Here is an 18,833-nt window from a genome sequence, read left to right as displayed (position 1 = left end):
GAGAGAGAGAGTAGACCACAAATGCAAGATATGGTGAAGAGGGGGCGATCAGCCCCCCACTAACTACCAGAGCAAAAGACCCAATACAATCAGATGGTGGAAGTGGGTACCCCCCTCGACCATAAATAGGTGCCCAAGGGGAGGTAGGGCAAGGCCTAAAAAAAATCCCCACCACCCAACAGAAAAATGATATATGGAAATATATGTGGGCGCCCGGACAAAAGTGGGAGGCCGGCCCCAAAAACTCGAGCGGCCAGACCAGGAGAAACCTAGACTATGGGTGGCCAGCCCAAAGACATACTAGCCGTACATGTATGCCCTAGACCTGTGAAGCAGCAGAGTGGTGTAAGTCTAACACCCCCTCTCAGCACCTGATGCTGGACAAACTGCATGAAGCCGAAGATGTGAGGCAAATGATGAAGATGTCTACTGCAATGTCCACTTAAGGACAATACTCCATGAGTGTAGCAGCAGTCTGGGGTGTCCCGACCGCCAAGCAATCTCCGTGGTCAAGTGTAGTCACGAGCAGTGTAGCAAACTGTTGTACTCCGCCGATACAGTGTGAAGGTACTGCATGACGGTCCCGAACTGAGTGTGAAAACAACTCCTTGTCGTGAAAGAAGTACCAATAGACCTTCAAGTGTCCTGCCCAATAGGATCTGTGGTGTCTGTAGTCAAACCGTCTGGAGAAAATGGGGAAGCCCAAGAACCGTCATGAGAATGACCGGAAGCCTGTCAATGCATAAACCTATAACCCAATGTGGCCATGTGGCTAAGCTGTGTAAAACCCCAGAAAGGCCAGATGTAGAAATCTGCACCGTAACATCCTTCGAATCAAGGAAAGCCAGACTAAACAGTCTGCACTGTACAAGCTACCGTAAGCTACAGCACCCAACGATAGACCGCATGGACCACCACCGGATGGTGTCCTATCAGTAGGTAGGGTAATCCAAGATGAGAGGAAACCCAGACTCAACAGTCGGCGCTATGAAGGGCCTCAGAGAAGAGGTGTGATCAGACCAAGCTGTCTGCATTGTAATCATCTTTTAGAAGTAGGGAAGCCACACTGAAAAGTGTGCGCTGTGAATATCCTCTGAGAAGAGGAAAGGTTTACGTCGTCTTGCCTGTATTTCCTGCCTCCAATCCTCCCAAGATGGTGGTGTCCTCTCAAGGAAATGTCGGAATCCCATATGCCATGAGCATGGCCATATCTCGTGTGAACTCCTCAGATAAGTGCATAGGTGTGTCCATAGCAAACCACAAGTCACCACCGCCTTTGGAGTGCGCAACTACCGAACGATGGCTAGAATGATTGGATATCCCAAGGATCGTACGCCCGTAGATGATCAAGCCAATGTCGAAGGTAACGTGTACTGCAGCAGTCACTGAGAGACGGCACAAACCACCACCGGATGGTGTTCTGGCAAGAGGTAACTTTATCCTCTGTGAAAAACACAAGCCAAGTGGCTGCTGTCCACCCAAAAACGCAACTGCCAAGTGTTGAAAACACTGCTGTCCAGCGATCTTCAGCGTGCTCATATGCTCCCGGCATGGTCCGGAGCGGTGCAGGGGGTATGAGGAGGGTTTATCTCTGTGTGCATAGCCATCAGAGGGCTGAAAACAGAGAAAACAACAAGGGTAATGGCTGAAATCTGATAAAGACGGAGAGGATACTCGCCGGCAATGCATCAGATGCAAAGCCAGGTAGGTGGTGGCGAGATCCAATGTTTAGAAGCGCGTTGCCCTCCTGCTGCAAAAACGCAAGTCAATTTGCAGTCCACTTTTGCTGCACTTGTTGGCACCAAAAACCTTCTGTTTGCTGAAAAACAAAGGCTTGATGGGTATACCCTAGGTGCCCAGCAACTTGTGGAAGGTGTCAACGACACAGAGTGACCAATAAAACTGTCGAAAATGGACTGAAAACCCAAAAAACGCAGATGAAGGTCAAAAACGCAAATGGAGGAGGGGCATTCCGGCGACGAAACTGTCCCAGAAGTGTAGCGCTAGCACGGAAATCGGCAGATCTAATCATAATGTTTCTTGCAAAAAAACGCACGTGGAGAGGGGTCCTCCGCGACAGAATACTCGACATCCTGTCGCTTGCTTGGCTGATGCAAAAAACGCTGGTAGATCTGATCTTGAGGAGGAGTACCTGATGCGATGTAGCGCCTCAGAATAGGCAGAGCCTGAAGCTGCTGATACCATGTGAGAGGGCACGTGTGCGGGGGGGGGGGGGGGGGGGGGGGGGGGGGGGGGGGGGGGGGGGGGGGGGAGGGGAGAGAGAGAGAGAGAGAGAGAGAGAGAGAGAGAGAGAGAGAGAGAGCACAAACGCAAGATATGGTGAAGAGGGGGCGATCAGTCCCCCCACTAACTACCAGAGCAAAAAACCCAATACAATCAGATGTGTGTGGAAGTGGGTACCCCCTGGCCCCATAAATAGGTGCCCAAGGGGAGGTAGGGCAAGGCCTGATAAAAATCCCCACAACCCAACAGAAAAATGACATATGGAAATATATGTGGGCGCCCGGACAAAAGTGGGCGGCCGGACCCAAACTCGGGCGGTCGAACCAAGAGAAACCTAGACTATGGATGGCCAGCTCGGAGACACACTAGCCGTACATGTATGCCCTAGACCTATGAAGCAGCAGAGTGGTGTAAGTCTAACAATCCTTAGACTGATATGTCATTTCGTAAAGGTGGGGATAGTGGTTCTTCTTGGACTAGGAACCAGTTACAGTTAGCTCTAGGTCTCCGACATTCTAAAGTGGAGAGATTTTCTTCTCGATTCTCCCATATTTGGTACTGTATTCAAGTGAATACATCGGAAAAATCCAAATTTGTCGCGTCCAGATTAACCATGTCCTCGAAGCTTCTATGATAAATCGCGGAAATAGCCAAGACTAGGGGCTTCCGAGACAAGGCATCTGCCACCAAGTTTTTATGTCCTTGAACATGGACAATCTGGAAGTGAAACTGTGACAAGATGTTAGCCCACCTCATCTGCTTTTCCGAAAGCTGCTTCTATGACAAGAAGTAGCATAAACTCTGATGATCAAAGAAGACCGTAAAATCGGCTCCGAGTAGGTAATGTCGCCACTGAGTAAGAGCATGGATCACTGCCAAAAGCTCTTTCTCAAAAACCTGTGTTGTCAGTCTTGGCCTTGAAAACAATCGGCTTTCATAGGCAATGACATGGCTTTCTTGCATTAAGACCGCTCCCACACTACGACCACAAGCATCACAATATACTTCAAATGACTTTTGCAAATCCAGCAAAGTCAACGCTGGTCCAGTAGTCAACTTTTCTTTAAGTGTCTAAAAGGCAGTCACCTCTGTTGGTCCCCACGAGAAAGGGACTCCTTTCTGTGTCTGAATGAACCGCTGGTAGTAAGAACACAAGCCCAAGAAGCTCTGATACCACTGTAACAAACTTGGACACCCCAAGTCAAGATTCTGCCACGACAGCAGAGATTCACTTCAATTTAACTGACAGAACAAAAGAGAGACAACACGGCCCGGTGTAATTCCCTGCCAAGAGGTATTGGCCCCAAAGACTGGCGCCCCTTTCGGTATTTATTTTTATATTAATCTGTGTGCAAAGTACAACTGAGCCCGCGGGTGCTCGCTCTCAGACTCTGCGTCCAGATGCTCTGAGAAGTGAGCCCCCTTAGGTCACTTATAAAGGTTTTACAAGGGTTGCTAAAAGCAAAGCCTCAAAAGCATTAAACTTCAAAAGCAATGTCTCCCAAAAGATAGCGCTACCAAAAGCAACCAGCAGAAATCGTGAAAATCGTTGAATTCCATACAGTTTTGCCACATTAGCAACCAACACGTTTTACGACAGTCCGTAAAGCAGCCACGTCAACATGCTCTTCGATTCTTATTAATGGCACCTAGGCCCCTCAGCAAAGGTCCATAAGTTGGACATGCCACGTCATCAATTTGTGACAGCACGTGGTACTCGTCCCCGTTACATCGAATGAAACCGGCCTGTTCAATCCAAAAAGGGCGGTAGACCTTTAGACTTAAACCTTATTTGCTTTCACCCATTTAATTTGTCGCCCACTTTACCTGTACTTTCAAGACACAACAAAGGGGAAAGGGATACAGGCTGCTAGACTGCACCTGTATGAGAAGACCGACACCAGATTGGCCCCTAAATAGGCGCCCCTTTCGGTATTTCTTTATTCTTTAAAAGAGGGAATAAAGGTTGTGGTTCCCTACAAGCTGCCCCGCACAATCTTGGCTGAATTTCAACTGTTCTGGCCCGTTTTCGGCAGCATAACTATACTAGGACCCTTCATAGTCAGTATCCCCACGCATTGGATGACTTTCCCGACGCATTCGGACACTTTACAAAACCTGGCGAGAATCTGCAGCACGCTGAATTCTCTGTTTTCTGCCCCGAAAATGCGCCAGATCACCTGTACAGTGGTCCCTTCGCGTCCCCAAATCTCCTGGGGGTATTAGGGTCCGTTTAGGGCCAAAACCCTAAACTTGCAAAAATACACAGCAGGTTGTAATTCACTGTTTCGGGCTCTGTTTTGCGTGCCGGTCGCATCCGTAGCAAGTCCTCGAGCTCCCGCACCTGTAGGGCAACTTGCCCTTTGAATCGGACAAGATTTTGCAGGTGAAACCTCTCCGAATCACCTGTACCTGCGGGGGATTAGCCGCTAGCTAATCCAGTACCTGTGCAAGAGGCTCTTGCCTCGGCAATCGCACATGAACCCACACAACTGTACATTGGTCAATTGAAAAGCCCACTAGAGGGGCATAACATACTGCCATAGGGGAGAGAGAGAGCAGTGCATAGCGTGCAAGGCATCACTCCTGGCACCGCATTGTACATAAGAGGGAAAGGAAGCACTCCATAGCTCTCAACCTGTGACAAAAACTGAAAATGAGCCTCCCTTCTCCTAAAATCAGCGCCACTTCTTCCTGAATGAGGAAAGTGCACAGAAATGTGCCACTTGGCACATTTACAGGCTATTTCCCGTTTCGGGGTTGCCGCCTAAAAATCTCCCGACCGGTTGCCCAATTGACTTCACAGCAGAGTAATAAAATGTTCCCCTTGTCATTCCGGAGGTAATGACGCTAACACATTTTCAGGTCCCAAAATAGCAGTTCCCTAAATTTTAGGAGATGTTGCCATTGTATCTTTCTAGGTCATCTGACCCTCTTTGTACACTGCAGCCACACCAAGAACTGAAATGTAGCCTCTGTAGCAAAGGATTCCACTTTGGCTAGTCAATGACCCCACTTTGGCTAACCATAGTCCTTGTCCAGCCTTAGTGCTCTCTTGCCCTCAGGCCTGGACTCCCTCTGAACAGTTCCACACTAGCTATGCAATGCAGGGCAGTTAGATTTCCAGAGGGGTGTTTCCAAAAAGTGAAAATGAATAAATAATAAGAAAGAAATCAACAAAAAGGATAGATAGTAGTCACACGCTGGTGACATCGACTCTCCCTGAGACTCTACGTCCAGATGCTCTCGAGGAGTCCACCATAATAGCCTCGTTGAATGAAGGCTGATTTGTTTGGTTCAAGCGCATATATAGGATACGTTTTAGGGTAAAAAGCAGAGCCTCAAAAGCATCAAGTCAAAACCACTTATTCCTAAAAGCAACTGGTCTCAAAAAGCGCATGAGGAAACTATCAAATCTACCGAACGTAAAAAACAGAAATCCATACAATCTGCCACGTTAGCAGGCCAGCGGAAATTTCGTACAGGTTGATACGTGGCATCAGCAGTGCAACTGAGCCACGTCATTGGTGTGCAAGGTTCTTCTTTAATCTGCTAGGGGACCTTTTTATTATTTTAGGCCACTCAGAGACAACCTATAATTTGATAAGCTTTGTAACTTCTTATTCTTCTTTTATGCCCCTCAACAGAAATCTGCAAAACACAATCAAGTTAGTTCCAGACCCGAAGGTCACTTAGATGTCCTGGCTTCATGCAGATGTCATTCAAATGTAAAAATCTTACAGAGAGAACTGATTACGGCACATAGGATTCCGGCTTTGACCAAGAGGCATGGACCACCTTCCTAGGGAGAATGAGTTTCAGACGGGCCAAACGAACGCATTGGTCCAATGCGTCTATAACCTTGGCACAGAAACCCTAACCCTAAAACGCGTCACACTACTTCTTCAGCTTTTTCTCATCCTCACTGGAACTAAAGGACAACGAATTGTCTGGACTCTTTGAAGATAAACAAAAACTTGGGTCATCCTCAAAAAGGAAGCTTCTTGGATCTAATCACCACCTCGAAAGTCGATTCCCGATCCAAATAACCAGAGAAATTTGCCAATTTCCTCTTCTTCCAAGAGTGCTTTAGGCTTTTTATCAACCGATTCGTCTTCCTTTTTATCAACCGATTCGTCTTCTTTTCAAGAATTTTTTCAAACTCTTTCTGCAATTACAATTTCTGCTTTTCGGCGCTCGGCTTTGTTTTCTCTTTCATTACTGACTTCACAGGAAGATGGACGGCCTCTTGCTATCTTGAGTGAACCTCGTCAAGCAGGTAATTCTTCACGTGATTCACATATTTCGGGTCTTTAGAGTACTTGATCAACCTTCTCATGCGCGTGTCAACCTACAGTTGACGTTTGAACTCTGCTCTGTCAAGATTCCCCGTTGGAATTTTGCCAAAACCTCACGCTGGGAGTCATCTTTTCTTCATCTCCCCACAAACCAAAGGACAGAAAGGTGGTCTCTGTCAAATTCTCCATGAGAACCCATGTGTGCTGCAGAAAGAATCGGATCCTCCATAGAAGAAGAATCGTTATGGGCTCTGATACCATTGTCATAGGCTTGTACACTCCACGCAAGAAATTAAAAGCAACACACGAACACAATCTGCAAATAATTGAGCTTGGATAGAGAGAGAGAGAGAGAGAAAGAGAGAGAGAGAGAGAGAGAGAAGAGGAGAGTCGACACGGAACAGCAGAGTTCCATCCCCAGGTGCACTGGCCCCAAAGATTGGCGCCCCTTTCGGCATTTCTTTATTATCACTTTGCCAAGGTACAACTTGTTGGGGCCTCACTCTGGAGAGCATCTGGACGCAAAGTCTCAAAGAAGAGGATCCTCCCGAGTTGTACCTTGGCAAAGTGATAATAAAAAAATAACAAAAGGGGTCTTTGAGGCCAGTGCATCTGGGGACGAAACTCCGCCATTCCATGTCGACTCTCTCTCTCTCTCTCTCTCTCTCTCTCTCTCTCTCTCTCTCTCTCTCTCTCTCTCTCTCTCTCCAGAGCATGATCCGCTGCCCCCTCGCCCTGATCGCTGCCCCCCGCACCTGCTCGCGCGCCACTGTGCCCGACTGCAGCCCCGCGCGCTGTTGAGCCTCTCTCTGTGCTGCTCGCTGCTCGCGCGCGCTGCTGCCTGGCTTGCGCCCTGCCCCCCCCCCGCCTCTGCCCTCACGCCCGCCGCCCTGCACCCCCGCCTCTGCCCCGCACGCCATTCGTCCTGCACCCCGCCGCCCTGCCCTACTCGCGCGCTGCCCTAGCCCCTCAACCTCTACGCGTAGAATGTCTCCCTCCCTTTCCTACGCGTAGCATGTCCCCCCCCCCCCCCACACCTCCCCTCTTTTTTCTTTCACGCGTAGGACATCAAATTTTTTATTTTTTTTTATTTTTTTTTTATTTTTTTTTCGCCCCCATTCCCCCCACTCATACTTATCCCCACCCCCCTCCTCTCTCTCTCTCTCTCTCTCTCTCTCTCTCTCTCTCTCGTAACTACCATTTTCACCCCCGGGCCGTATATCTGCCATACCCATTCCCACCCCCCACCCCTCTCTCTCTCGTAACTAACGTTTTCACCCCCGGGCCGTACCGCCTCCGCTCTACCACTCGCCGAGACCGCTGCTAGTGTGGGTGCATACGTGCATCTAACCCCCCCCCCCCCCCTTGCGGACAGCGATCAAGCATGAGGAAGACAAACGATAAAGCCGATCCCCTAGAGAATGCCATTCGAAAATGCAAAGAGGAAATGACAGAGACCATCACCAAGTTGAACCGCAATCTTTGGGGCACAATAAACATTCTCGAAGGACGTGTGCTGATCCAAGAGAGCAAGATAAGCACGCTGGAAGACCGAGTGACGACCCAAGAGGAAGAGATCGCATCACTCAAGAAAGAACTCGCCGAAGCCCGATCAAGAAACACACTGGAAGAGGGCGAACTGCAACCCTCAGTAATTGAAGAAATCAACACGATCAAGGAACAAGTACAGGCCATCAAATAGGGAGAAGAACAGCACAAAGAAATGACGACTTCTTGGGTGGATGTTCTTACAAAAACCCAACAGAAGGCGGACGAAGCCGAGAAATGGATCAAGGTGGCCAAGAAAGGGAAAGACAAGGAGATAACGCCCACGTCCACACCCAACAACATCATTAACCAGACACTAGAGGAGGAGCAGAGGAGAAGGGTGCACGCTTTACATGTGAGAATTTGCGGTCTTAAAGACAAAGGCAATGTGGACGAAGAAGTAAAAGAACTCACAGCCCTGATGGGGATTCAGGAGCCGACACACACAAGGGCATGGTGGGTGGGCAACATAAAGAAAAATGGAGGCAGTGGAGAAACCTCAAAAGAAAGAGCACTCATCCTCCGTTTTCCCTCCATGGAAGCAAAGAAGTCTTTCTTGAAGAAAAGACCAACTCTTAAGGAGACTGGCATCTTTCTCAGGGACAATCTCACCCTCTCGCAGATCGCTCATATGCAGGAAGTAATGCCGGAGGTTAGAGCGGCAAGGAAGAAAGGCAAGATCGCTTTCTACCGAGACGGAAAAGTAGTAATACTGGAGCGACGCTCCACATGACGGTGCGAGACTTATGGGACCACACTCAAAGTAGCTGCCTGGAATTGCAATGGATCAATGCGTCTTGATGTGGGTGCTTTTGAGGATAGCTTTACTGGAAGAGACATCATCTTCTACTCTGAGACACACCAGGCCCCGGGGCAATCCATGCCTCACATCAGTGGATATAGGTGGGAGACAGCCTACAGACAGGAGACACGCTAAGAGCACAGAGGGCGGGGCTCGGGAGGAGTGGTAGTGTTATTTAGAGAGGATCTGCAGCCACTGATACATATAGCCCGCAGGGACGAGCAGGCCAGGTACATGTGGGTGAGACTGAAAGAAGAGACAGGCAGATACCTCTATCTAGCTATTTGTTACTTTCCCGCAAGTACATCAGTTTATGCACCACCTAGGGGACAATCCCCTTTCTCTATTTTGGATGATGACATATGGGAGTTCTCTAGGGATGGTGACATTATCATCCTCGGGGACTTCAATGCTAGGACTGCCCATCACCAGGCAGTGTTCTATGATACTTTAGAGGAGATGCTAAGAGAGAGAGATGTGGCAGATACGGGCCTTTCCAGACTATCACACGATATGGAATATACTGAGTATGGGCGACACCTGATAGACATGGGCACTGCACATGGATTGGCCATCTTGAACGGCATACAAAGATTTCCTGCTGCGGGAGGTTTCACATGCTTCCCACACAGACATGGAGCCAGTACGGTGGACTATGTCATGGCACAACCGAATCTCATCTCTAGTATCCAGGATCTCACAGTTGGGCCCAGACCGGTCGGGGTGGCAGTGGATCATGCTCTGGTGTCAATGACCATCTCTTTCCAATTCAGTGTAGCACACAGGCCACGAGTAGCAGCCCCTACTCGCTACACATTCACAAGGGAGACGGACTTTGTATACATGGACGGAATCTACAGACGCCTATGCACTGAGGACCCGGGCGACCTCTGGAGGAGCTAACTACTATACTGACACAGACATTACATGAGGCAGCAGCAGAAGCATACCCACACACCCAGCCTGAGCAGAGCCACCGATCTGGGAACATGCCTCAGAACAGCTGGTACGTTGAGGAGTGCCGCCAGACTAGAGCCAGACTTCAGAGGGAGGTGCTGTTGGGGGACGTCACTCACAGACAGTCACAGATGGACTTTCGACGCCTGGTGCGCAGAAGAAGAGGGCTTTTTTGGCCCGACTCGAGCAGGATCTATATCAGCTATTCATGAGTCAAGACTCGCGTGAGGCGTGGCGGCTCTTTCATGAGCAGCCCCCCCCCCCCCCCCCCCCCCCCCCCCCCCCCCCCCCCCCCCCCCCCCCCCCCGCTATTTTCTCCACAGAGACCTGGGGTCAGTACGCATCATCTTTGTACACAGTACCTGAACAGCCGCCCCTCCCCAACCCCCCCGACCCATGCCCACATACAGGTGTCTTTTTCACCGCTAAGATGGTGAAGAAAGCTATTGACAGGATGAAGACTGGGAGAGCATATGATCATGAGGGCCTAATAGCTGAGCATTTCATGCATGCCAAAGACCTACTAGCAGAGCTTCTAGCAGTTATGTTTAACCGTGCCATGTGTGAGGGCCTACCGGACACTTGGAGCCTATCTACGATCGTACCTATCTTCAAATCAGGAGACCCCATGGAGCCTGGGAATTATCGCACTATTATGATCGGGCACACACTGGCACGGTTGTATGCATCCATTCTTGAGCAACAGCTGAGTAGATGGGCAGAGAGGGAAGGAATGCGTGCAACTGGGCACGCAGGATTCAGGAGAGGCTTCTCTACTCTTGACCATATCCTAACACTCAGGGCCATCATCGAGGAAGGCAGATCTCATTGGAGACGGATCTATTGTAGCTTTGTGGACTTCCGCAAAGCTTTCGACACGGTACCCAGAGCTAGACTGATGCGCAGATTACAGGAAATGGGAGTACCCACAGAGCTCATTTGGGGGATCATGGCATTATACAGATCAGTAGTAGGGCATGTACGCACCCCGGAGGGACTCTCAATACCCGTTCACTCCACTATTGGGGTGAAGCAGGGTTGCCCGCTCTCTCCTACTCTTTTCGGTATGTATGTGGATGAGGTTTCTGACTACATTGACAGGGACGGGGATAAAGGTGCACAGTTGGCAGGGACATGGATTCCACTTTTGTTATATGCGGACGATATTGTGTTGGTCTCCGAATCCCCAGAGGGAATGCAACGCCAATTGGATGCTTTGCATACGTTTGCCCACGAAAGTGGTTTGTCTGTCAACCTTGGTAAAACCAAGGTTATGGTGTTTAATACCACCCCACAATGGATCAGGAGATCAGCACCTACATTCACATACGGCCAAGAGACTGTGGAGTACACAGACGCTTACACTTACCTTGGAGTGGTTTTTACTGGACCCACATTCTCACTCAGAAGAGCAGCAGAGACCAGACTGACTAGAGCCCACGCAGCATTGGGTAGATTGGAGAGGATGTGTTCATAGGTTCAGTTTCAGGAACCCCAGACGAAACTCTGGCTCTTTGACACCTTGGTGGCTTCAGCATTGCTCTATGGGGCTGGGATATGGGGACCTTCATTGGATCACCACGGGAGGCCGGGTCGCACAAACGGATGGGGGAACATGGAGAAGCCTTTCGTCTCTATGATCTCGCGGCTCATTAGAGCCAAGGCATCAGTACCACGGACCATTATCCGAGCAGAGCTGGCGGCCCCCCCACTAGTGGTAGAGGCACTCACCAGATCAGTCTCCTTCATAAACCGCACATGGGAACTTCCCAGAGACACATACGCTCGCATTGCACTTGAGTCCTCCCGACAGTTAGCCATACAAGGAGATACAACATGCTGGTATGGGGAGATGACATCATGGTTTCAGGCGCATGGGTTCAGCATAGACAAGCTGCCACCATTCCAGTACTCATTGGACGCACCATCTCTCATTCTTACACAGTCGGAGATCACCAAGCTCATCCGCCAAGACCTGACCCAGCTAGACACCAGGAGGACATGGATACAACCAGCACAAGAACTGGGCACGAAGATGGCTTTCTACAGAGACCACCTTCTCCAGCTTACCGAAGATGGTTTTGTGATGAGACCCAGATACATGGATACCCACCTGTCTCATGGGATACGGTGTGCTATTGGCCAGTTACGCACATCGTCTCACCAGCTGCGGATTGAAACCGGGAGATATAGCGGAGTACCAGCAGAGGCCAGGACATGCCCCTTGTGTGACATGGAACCTGAGACAGAGCTGCATTATACATGCCGCTGCCCCGTCTACTACGAGATACGAGGCCGCTTCCATTGCTTGTTCAGAGAGGGTTTTGGACTACTCTCAAGAGTAATGGGATACGAAGATCAAAGATGCCTAGGTTTGTTCTTGCTCGAGCTGCACAGACACAGAGAGAGCCTGATGAATGGCGAGGCTAACCAGTCTCAAAGACGGATTACAGACTACTTCAGAGCAGACACGGGACAGCCGCAAGAGCCACTCCCACAGCAGAGCTCCCCCCCGTCTCACACCAGAGGCACATTGATTGACCGAGAGATTGAACTGGGGAAATCCAGGCACCCACGACTGCGCAGGACTACACAGCATCGACGGAGGCTACGTCAAAAGATTCAGAGCACGCTGGCCAGGCATGCACGACGCCCGATCAGACTACTAACCATGGAGGAAATTGATGAGATTCGCCAACGATCGATGCTAGATCTTTTGTGATTCAGCTATCCCAACTAGCCGCCCATTTTTGCTTAGTTTTTCGGCTTAGCTCACATCGACCTATCTAGAATCCCATAATATATATCTTTGTTTTGTACTGTTGATTAGGTTATTTTGTTACTCTGACTCAGATCCACCACCTTGTAACTTTCTGGTCTTATAGGTCACTATGGCCTTTTGAAGACGTTAATATAACATTTCATTTCTCTCTCTCTCTCTCTGACTTTGTACTCTGACTTTGTATCAGATCCACCATTTTGTAACTTTCGGGTCTCATAGCCTATAGGTCATTATGGCCTTTTGAAGACGTTAATATAACATTTCATTTCATTTCATCTCTCTCTCTCTCTCTCTCTCTCTCTCTCTCTCTCTCTCTCTCTCTCTCTCTCTCTCTCTCTCTCTAAGTTCAATTTTTTCCAAATTTTATTCATGTGTTGCTATTGATTTCTCGCTTGTAGTGTCCAAGCTTGTAACAAGCTGACAGCACGAATGGGGATTCTTGGACGTAGTGTGGTCGATTGTTCAAACTTTTAAGAGGCAACTGGTGCTCAAGATAGCATCTTCATTATGGTGACAAGTTGACGGTTGCAAACCTCGAGGTGTATCCGATAGTAGGCGTACTACTTATTTGCAGATTTTGTTCGTGTGTTGCTACTGATTTCTCGCTTGGAGTGTCCAAGCATGTAACAACATGAATGGGGATTCTTGGACGTAGTGTGGTCTATAGTTTAAACTTTTTAAAGGCAACTGGTGCTCAAGATAGCTTCTACATTATGGACGGTTGCAAATACCGAGGTGTATCCGATAGTAGACGTACCATTGGGGTGTCCATGGTAGCTTCTCAATGACTTGGCCTTCTTGCATTTATCCACTATGAGCTAAAGAGAGGGTGTTAAAGTTATCATCTCAAGTGAAAATTCCCACAAGTGGCCGGCCATTTAATTTATAAGGCTTTTTAACCTTTGCACTTATAAACGGGCATAAATTCCCACTTTTCTGGCCATTCTGGGACATTATCAACCCGGTCGATTTTATATCCCTTCCGACTCAATTCTGCCAGCTCTTGCCGGGACGTGGAAATTTCCGATCAGCGTGGAATTTTGTTTACGAACTCTCTCTCCCTCCATCATGCAACGCCAAGTGTCCAGAGCACTCGCCCAAGCATACAATAGTGCTAGCGCTTCCTCTTGGGGGGGTTTTGCAGAAGCAAACAAGTACAGAGAGCCTCCTCCCTCTCATCATCCAATTCAGCCCGTTCTCTCTCGCAATAGCAAACTCGTGCACAGAGCTCTTGTGAGAGCCGTGCGAGGATCCCCAGCTCCCAGCGAAGGCCGCAGATGATCCACGAATCTTGAGTGCGTCTCTGCAGGGAAAGGCCGCACCTAGATAGGCAAGAATACCGGTTGTCCGCTCAGTTTTTTGCGTTGAAGCAAGCTCCAGAAACATTTCCCCGCCCAGAAGATCACAGTGCAAGACAGATTAGTCATTCGTGGCTACAAGTACGACAAATTTCAGCAATTTAGCTTATGAATCCATGCATTCTAATGCATCAAAACATATTCGGGATATGGACGTTTAATTCCGTTTCAGGTTCACGTGCTTGTAAAAGTCTAAAAATTAATAAGAAATCTCCTTCAAGGGGGGGACCAGCCCATCTTTTGGTCCCTAGTGTTGTGTCCATCTTCTGCGTCACAACTTCTTTATCTTTATTTGGTATTCTCATGTGAAAAAGCTTGATTAATTTTGAAAAGTATGAAGTGCACGCTTCCGTTTCTGTGACAAATGCCCATGTAGGGCTTGGTTCCTCTCTCTCTCTCTCTCTCTCTCTCTCTCTCTCTCTCTCTCTCTCTCTCTCTCTCTCTCTCTCTCTCTCTCTCTCTCTCTAGCCTTGAGTTTCTTTCTCTCTTTGTCATCCTTCTCTTGCTTCCATCTTCCACTACATACTTTGACACATACTCCACTGCATCCGTGGAATTGAAAGACACATTGCATTGATGGTTCATTTGGAGGACTGTAATTATGGCCCTTGAGAGAAATTAGATTACATGGCTCTCTTTAGTGCGAAGAAGAGAAACGAGCTCTCAACACGTCCTTAGATCCATGGAGAGAATTTCTTTGTGGCTGTGCCCGGCCTTGGGTGTTAATTATCTGGTTGTGGGTGAGCCGGGCAGCCCATGTGCTCCTTTTTATTTATGGGAAGGGGCACCCTCTTGCAAGCAAGCATTCTATCTGTCTTGTATGCACAGAGTGCCCGTAGGGCTTATGTCATTCTCTCTCTTGGATTTTTGTTCTCGTTTCCAGCTCTTTTGCTTTGCATGTACTCTCGTGTCTTCATCCCTCCGCTGCATTTTGACAGATGGGAGGTGAACCATTGTCAGCCTTTTGCCTTAAAAGGTGAGCCCATATAGTGCACCCATAACCCATGGTCAGCCGAAATAGGAGTACACATTGTTTTTTCTTTTGATTGGTGCTTGAACTTTTGTTTTGGTGTCTTACAAGACGGATAGCAACCCAGATTGATTCGATTCAAATGGCCTCTCTCTCTCTCTCTCTCTCTCTCTCTCTCTCTCTCTCTCTCTCTCTGTGTGTGTGTGCGCGCGCCCGCGCGTTAACCTTTTGATACTCATTAAAAAAAAAAGCATAGAGAACGAAACATACTGGGCAACGTTGCTCCTAACGGGGCTAGCAGCATCTGTGTGGAATTCCATGAGATGGGGCAGAAACTCTGCTAAGAGCGAGGTGTCGCGGTATAAGACAGTCTCCTTCAGGCGGCCAAGCGCCTCTGTTTTTGCGGCAATGTTGTCCTGCAGCTTTGCATCATTGAAGAGCGACAGGGCCTGCTCCCTGTAACCCCCCGGACCCATCATGCCCACCATGTAGCTCGCTCATACAAGCGAGAGTCGCAGTGCACCGAGCAGAGTCCCTTCTGATTTTGAAGGAGGCGAGAGAGAGAGAGAGAGAGAGAGAGAGGTTGAACTTTTGGGGATGTAAATTTCTACTTCATTTCCCCTTTATAAATCCCCTCTTTTAATAAGGCGAGCAAGACTTTTTGGGGTGTAAATTTCTACTTCATTTCCCCCTTTATATCCCCTCTTTTAATAAGGCGAGCAAGACTTAAGTTCAAGCCTAGCTAGGTGCCTTTTAGGAACCTAGGGCATCTATACTTCTATATCTCTCTATCTATAGTATACTATATATAAAGGGGCAAGGGATCCCCACACACACACACGTGTCAATAGCTCCTTGCACTGGCCACTTCACCAAGCGGTCTCTTTGCAAGCGAAACCGTGGGTGTCTGTGAGACACGAAAAGAGAGAGAGAGAGAGAGAGATGACGCACTACATGGTACAATTTCCTTGATCCTGCTTCTTTCGAGTAGGTTTCGGCATCTTGAGGTGGGTTTTATTTTTGCCTCTTGCACGCTAGCATAACCTTGGTCTCGTTGACTCGCGCAGCACAAGGCGCCCTAGGTGACCAACTACCATCTATTCATTGTTGTGACCGGCGACTGCTCCACTGGAAATGAATTTCGAGGCGTTATTACCCAATGAACTTTGAATTTTTTACCATTGGAACTTGGAGCTATGGTTCGTTGCACTTTGTGCCCTGTCTCCCTCCCCTCCTTTCAAGATTCACTCTCTCCACATGCAGGTGCAGAACTCCCTCTCTCCCTCTCTCTCTCTCTCCCTCTCACACACACACACACACTCAAAGCCTCTCATGGAGACAACATGGCAAGGTGGCGGACAATGATAGTCCTCCACGTATGGGTATTGTTTAATGGCACCTAGAGCGGGGAGATGGCTCGTGGACTATGGCACAGCAGGGTTGCAGTACGAAGACCGCAGGCAGAGGGGAGCAACCAATTAAGACCAAGGGCCTCTCTCCCTCTCTATCCTTCTTGCTCATGATGATCTAATGTGAATAATTATGCAGACACGGCTTGCTTTCCAAATCTCTTGGAATGCTACACTTATTACAAGGAATGTCCAACATATGTACAAGCATCTTTGGCTATTTTTGGGCTTCGAACTGTTAGTCAAGGGGGCTCTTGAAACAACACGTCATGTGGAGCATTGGACAATGCTTTGGTTGTCAAGTGTGGTATAATCAGAGCAAATACTCTAGCATGCTTTCAAATCTTATTCTGATTGTTATTCAGGAGCTAATTGTTATTGTTATGGGTGATCGAGGTCATGATCAAGAAAATGTTGTCAAGGAGGCAAAAGGTGATTAGTATATGTGGAATATGAGGTGCTCATTGTTGAAACTATTGAAGCGAGCTTTCAAGAGCTATCAAGTTACACATACCATGGCAAGTTTGCGGGCTCATTGGTATGCGAAGATTGCATGTGCATGTGGTGACCACATGGCCTAACATGCAAGGGCCAGGGAGTTTGTGACATAAGATTTGATAGAAGAGCAACGTGGTGGGCACGTGAGGTAGTGTGAATGGAGCAGATGTGTGGTGTATCAAGGTTATGGGTTGATTGTATGTAGGTCGGCCAAGGTGCCTCTTATGTGGGGGGAAATGTCTGGCATAGTTGGAAACATGCACATGAGGTAGTGTGAATGGAGCAGAGGTATAGACGATGGGGACAGGTCCTTATCGGATAGCAGTATAGTCATTAGGAACTGGCAATTACCGCATAGATTTACCACAATAAGTGCAGAGTGTACATTTAGGCAGAGCCCAATTCAAGTACCTACAAATAGGACTATTATTTCATTTTAAGAGTGAGTCATTTCGGAGTCAAGAGTTACCCTTTTATACTTATTGAGCATTTTCTTGGAGCATCACTTAGTTCTTTTGTAGCTCTATCTAGTGCCATTTGTATACTTTCCAATATTTGAATATGTATTAGTTCTAGTCTCTTGTCTTCATGTTTCCATTTCAGTTTTGGTGTGGTTTGTCTGCTATTTGAAATATGAACCAAAAGTCTAAATATATAATTTGATCTAACTAAATCAAAGTCTAACCTGGAATGGTTGTCAGAAGTGACCAGCTCATTCCATTTTGGCAATCACATTGGTGAGATAAAGCTCATTACAGAGAACCTATCTCCTAGTTGGAGTTAGGGGGTTATTATCAACAATACTGCCCTGAAGAGTCATACGTGGAAGGAGATCGACCACGAAGTTCATGGAGAAGCAGGATCATGTCACCACATTGGCTAAGGAGTCAGACTGAGGCTCTTGCATTGAACCTGACCCCAATATAATGGCATGGATGCGCACTTGACTAGAGGGAAGCTGAGAAACTTGGGGATTCTCAGCATTCAGCTTAGTCCAGGAGACCGCATTCAGAACGAGCGAGAGGCGCTCTCGGTCGACATAAAGACCATGACACACATCATCATCGAACCAAACACACTAAGCGTTCAATTGTTCTAAAAATTGCTTTTCCAATCTTCAAGGGTGGGAAAAAGGATGATCCTAACATTCATATCCAAGCATTTGAGCAATATGCTGAGCTGAAAGACATTGATGAAGATGAGTGGGGAGAACACTTTCCACAAACCTTGAAGGACGCAACACGGAGTGGTATTGCCACAATTTGGCATGTAAGCTAAGAACATATAGCAAGTTGATCAAAGCTTTTTGTTCGAAATATATCGATAATAGAGGTGATGAAAATATCTTGTGTGAGCTAGATAAAATCAAGCAAGGAAAGCTTTCAATCAAGAGCTATGCAGAGAAGATCAAGGAATCCACCAAAAAATTGAATGAGTTTCCATCAGAGAAAAGAATGTGTGTCTGGTTCCTCATTGGTTTCAAAAGTAAAAAGCTTAGGGGAAATGAGGTTCCAATATCGACGAAGAAGTTCAACAATCTGGTCTAGAGAGCACTGAAGCTAAAGCAACAAGCAAAGAAATAAAGGGGCCATAAGGGACAGAGAGACTCTAATGATAGTGAAATTTCGACTAAGTAGTCGATGTCAGAGAATCTAATACTTACTTTAGATTCAACAAAATTTTAGCTTATGAAAGAGGAGAGTTTTCCTTAAGACAACTCCCAAAAATGAGAAGTGAACTCCCAAAAATGAAACTTATGCATACTCAAACACTTGTCCCCACTTTCTAAGCTTAAACAACTCGCCCCTCCTTCTCTTGGACTTTTCTTGGCAAGTGTACACACCCACAGTTACTTGTTGAGTTCACACAAAGCATGTGCTACTTTGGACACGTGGCCTAGCCAAGCTTAGAAAAGAAGGACTAGAGTCAACTTTCTAAATAAAGAAGGACTAATCTAACCTTAGACT

The 18,833-nt window shown here is 47.8% G+C and overlaps 1 protein-coding gene across 1 annotated transcript in view; it reads right to left on the bottom strand.

The window, feature by feature from the left end:
- The window catches only part of LOC147428579 (symplekin), a 30,154-nt gene extending 14,597 nt beyond the window's left edge, over positions 1-15,557 (bottom strand). The window contains exon 1 of the mRNA XM_086496364.1: positions 15,230-15,557. Coding sequence (XP_086352490.1) covers positions 15,230-15,447 — 218 coding nt within the window. The 5' untranslated portion in view covers positions 15,448-15,557. The remainder of the gene's footprint in view (positions 1-15,229) is intronic.
- Positions 15,558-18,833: the final 3,276 nt, after the last annotated feature.

Source organism: Adiantum capillus-veneris, chromosome 23 (assembly GCF_014529385.1).
Source record: "Adiantum capillus-veneris isolate H3 chromosome 23, ASM1452938v2, whole genome shotgun sequence".
Lineage (NCBI taxonomy): Eukaryota > Viridiplantae > Streptophyta > Polypodiopsida > Polypodiales > Pteridaceae > Adiantum > Adiantum capillus-veneris.
Note: the sequence above shows the minus strand (reverse complement) of the source record. Positions and strands in the feature narration are given on the sequence as shown.